General features: G+C 27.2%; 1 protein-coding gene across 1 annotated transcript; it reads right to left on the reverse strand.

Moving 5' to 3' along the window:
* Window positions 1-520: 520 nt before the first annotated feature.
* On the reverse strand, window positions 521-1,261 carry LOC145046444 (uncharacterized). The gene has a single exon (XM_078994731.1). The coding sequence runs from the start codon at window positions 1,224-1,226 to the stop codon at window positions 759-761; it is 468 nt and encodes a 155-aa protein (XP_078850857.1). The 5' UTR covers window positions 1,227-1,261; the 3' UTR covers window positions 521-758.
* Between the last annotated feature and the right edge of the window lie 1,319 nt (window positions 1,262-2,580).

The raw sequence follows: 2,580 nt of genomic DNA on the forward strand, positions 1-2,580 counted from the left end.
GTTTTAAACACCCATATATATAACTTGTCAAAACAAAATTAAGATAGTCCAAAATGCAAATATTATTATTTACGTAAATGCTAATAAGCATACTGACATACTTTTTAATATAACATAAATTAAAGTTTGGTCGAATGAGTTGTGACATTTAAGATACATTTGAAAAACTTTATTAGTACAAGATATTTCCCATTAGAATATATGTTTAATAAACAATATATTTTACTTTTGGGCACTTGCATTCTTTTGAATTTGAACAAGTCATGTTCTTCAAGAGTCTTAACTGATAGTCTTGTGGCCATGCATGCAATTCTCGATCTTTTTTATTTAACCAATATCTTTATCACCAATACTTTATATTTTTAGAAACCAAAATTTCCGTTCTTTTACCACTTAATTTTTGAATATCTAATCATCGTATTTGGAATCAATTTGTATTTATAAGATAAAAATACTGAAATTTAGTTTGATTTTCAACTTATTATTTGGAAAGAGTAGTTGAAAAAAGACGTTCTTCAACTGAACCCCGAATAAACTTGGATTTATTATCAAAACTAGCGATGAGTTATACTGCTTTTGACTACCCATAATCGCTAACAAACGAACGAATCTATGACAAAATGACAAAAATACCCAAAGATCACCACTCAGAAAACGAATCACTGAAAGTTACAAATTTTCATATAACAACATTCGAAACCGTATACCAAAACGGTAATTTCTGAATTTCTGAATCACTAGAACAGTAATTTAGTAAATTACCGTTCATGTGGTGGGCTCCAATCAAACTTTGCCACGTAACCAGGAAAGGGGCTAGCGCGTGGAGACCTCATGGGAAGCTCGTCTCTACGGTTGCCATCTCTATCGTAATAGATTACACCGGAGAAATCCAACGGCTGACATTTATCACCCATCAGAATCTCCTTCTGCCACACACCATCGTCTGCAACGCCGTCACCTCTCGTGTTTCCTGATTCTCCGGTTCTGCTTTTCCGGCGGCCAAACTTCATATCCTTGTTGCTTATGGTGGCGATGAGTTTCTTCGGCCACTGAATCATGCGCGAGTCTGATGAGATCTTTGAGTTATCCTTTAGCTTTCGAGAAGCTATGATAGCTCGTTTGGCGCAGATCAACCATAGAGCTGTAATTGATCGCAAAACTCCGGCGGAAATTTGCTTAGTCTTGCCGCCGGGGGAGTCGTGGCGACGAATTGTTATACTCGTCATGTTGGACGCAGGGAGCGATTGCAAATTGAGGAAGGAGGATGTGAATTGGGATATATATAAAGGTGAGAGAGATTGATAAAGGTGACTGGCAACAGCCGGTGAACATATAGGGTTTGACTGGCTCAAACTAACATTAATATTTTATTTTTCTTATCTTTTCAGTTGTATTACATCATCAAATATATAAGTCGATAAGCTCATGATTTATTTCGTCTATATGATAGTTATCATGCTTTACTTTCAATTATTTTATGTATAATTCGTTATGTCATGTATTATTCCATGTTGACTTCTATATATGCGAATAAATATCGTTCAAATTAATTGTTGATAAAATATTCGTAATCGTATTATATATATATATATATATATATATATATATATATATATATATATATATATATATATATATATATATATATATATATATATATATATATATATATAAGGTTCAAGTTCATTTGAGACCATTCTAATTTTGTGAGACCGTGAGACCAAATCTAAAAATAATTTTAAAATGCAAAACAAATGGAAAAATCCAAAAATTCTTTTTTTAAATATTATTTTCGAAACTTGAATTAACTAGAAAAAAATAAAAAAATAATAAAAAATCCCGTTTTTTTTTTTTTTTGAAAAATACGTGAAATATTCTAAATAGAATATTACACTGACATATTCTAAAAAATAATTTTAAAATGCAAAATAAATGGAAAAATCTAAAAATTCTTTTTTTAAATATTATTTTCGGAACTTGAATTAAGTAAAAAAAATTCTATTTTTTTAAAAAATACGTGAAATATTCTAAATAGAATATTACACAGTACATATTCTAAAAATAATTTTAAAATGCAAAATAAATGGAAAAATCAAAAAAATTCTATTTTTAAATATTATTTTCGGAACTTGAATTAACTAAAAAAAATTAAAAAAATAAATAAATAATAAAAAAATGTGTCTTACGGTCTCACAAAATTAGACCGTCTCACATGAACCTAAACCTATATATATATATATATATATATATATATATATATATATATATATATATATATATATATATATATATATATATATATATATATATATATATGTTCAGGTTCATTTGAAACCATTTTAATTTTGTGATACCGTAAGACCAAATCTAAAAATAATTTTAAAATGCAAAATAAATTGAAAAATCCAAAAAAAAATTAAAATATTATTTTCGGAACATAAATTAACTAAAAAAAATTCCGTTTTTTTTTTTTAAATAAGTGAAATATTCTAATAGAATATTACACAGATATATTCTAAAACATAATTTTTAAAATGCAGAATAAATGGAACAATCTAAAAAAAAAATTTTAAATATTAT

Source organism: Lactuca saligna, chromosome 5 (genome assembly GCF_052625555.1).
Source record: "Lactuca saligna cultivar CGN05327 chromosome 5, ASM5262555v1, whole genome shotgun sequence".
Taxonomy (NCBI): Eukaryota; Viridiplantae; Streptophyta; class Magnoliopsida; order Asterales; family Asteraceae; genus Lactuca; species Lactuca saligna.

What these genes read in the sequence shown, in the direction of transcription:
- LOC145046444 (XM_078994731.1), bottom strand. Translation starts at nt 1,226, where the DNA reads ATGACGAGTATAACAATTCGTCGCCACGACTCCCCCGGCGGCAAGACT.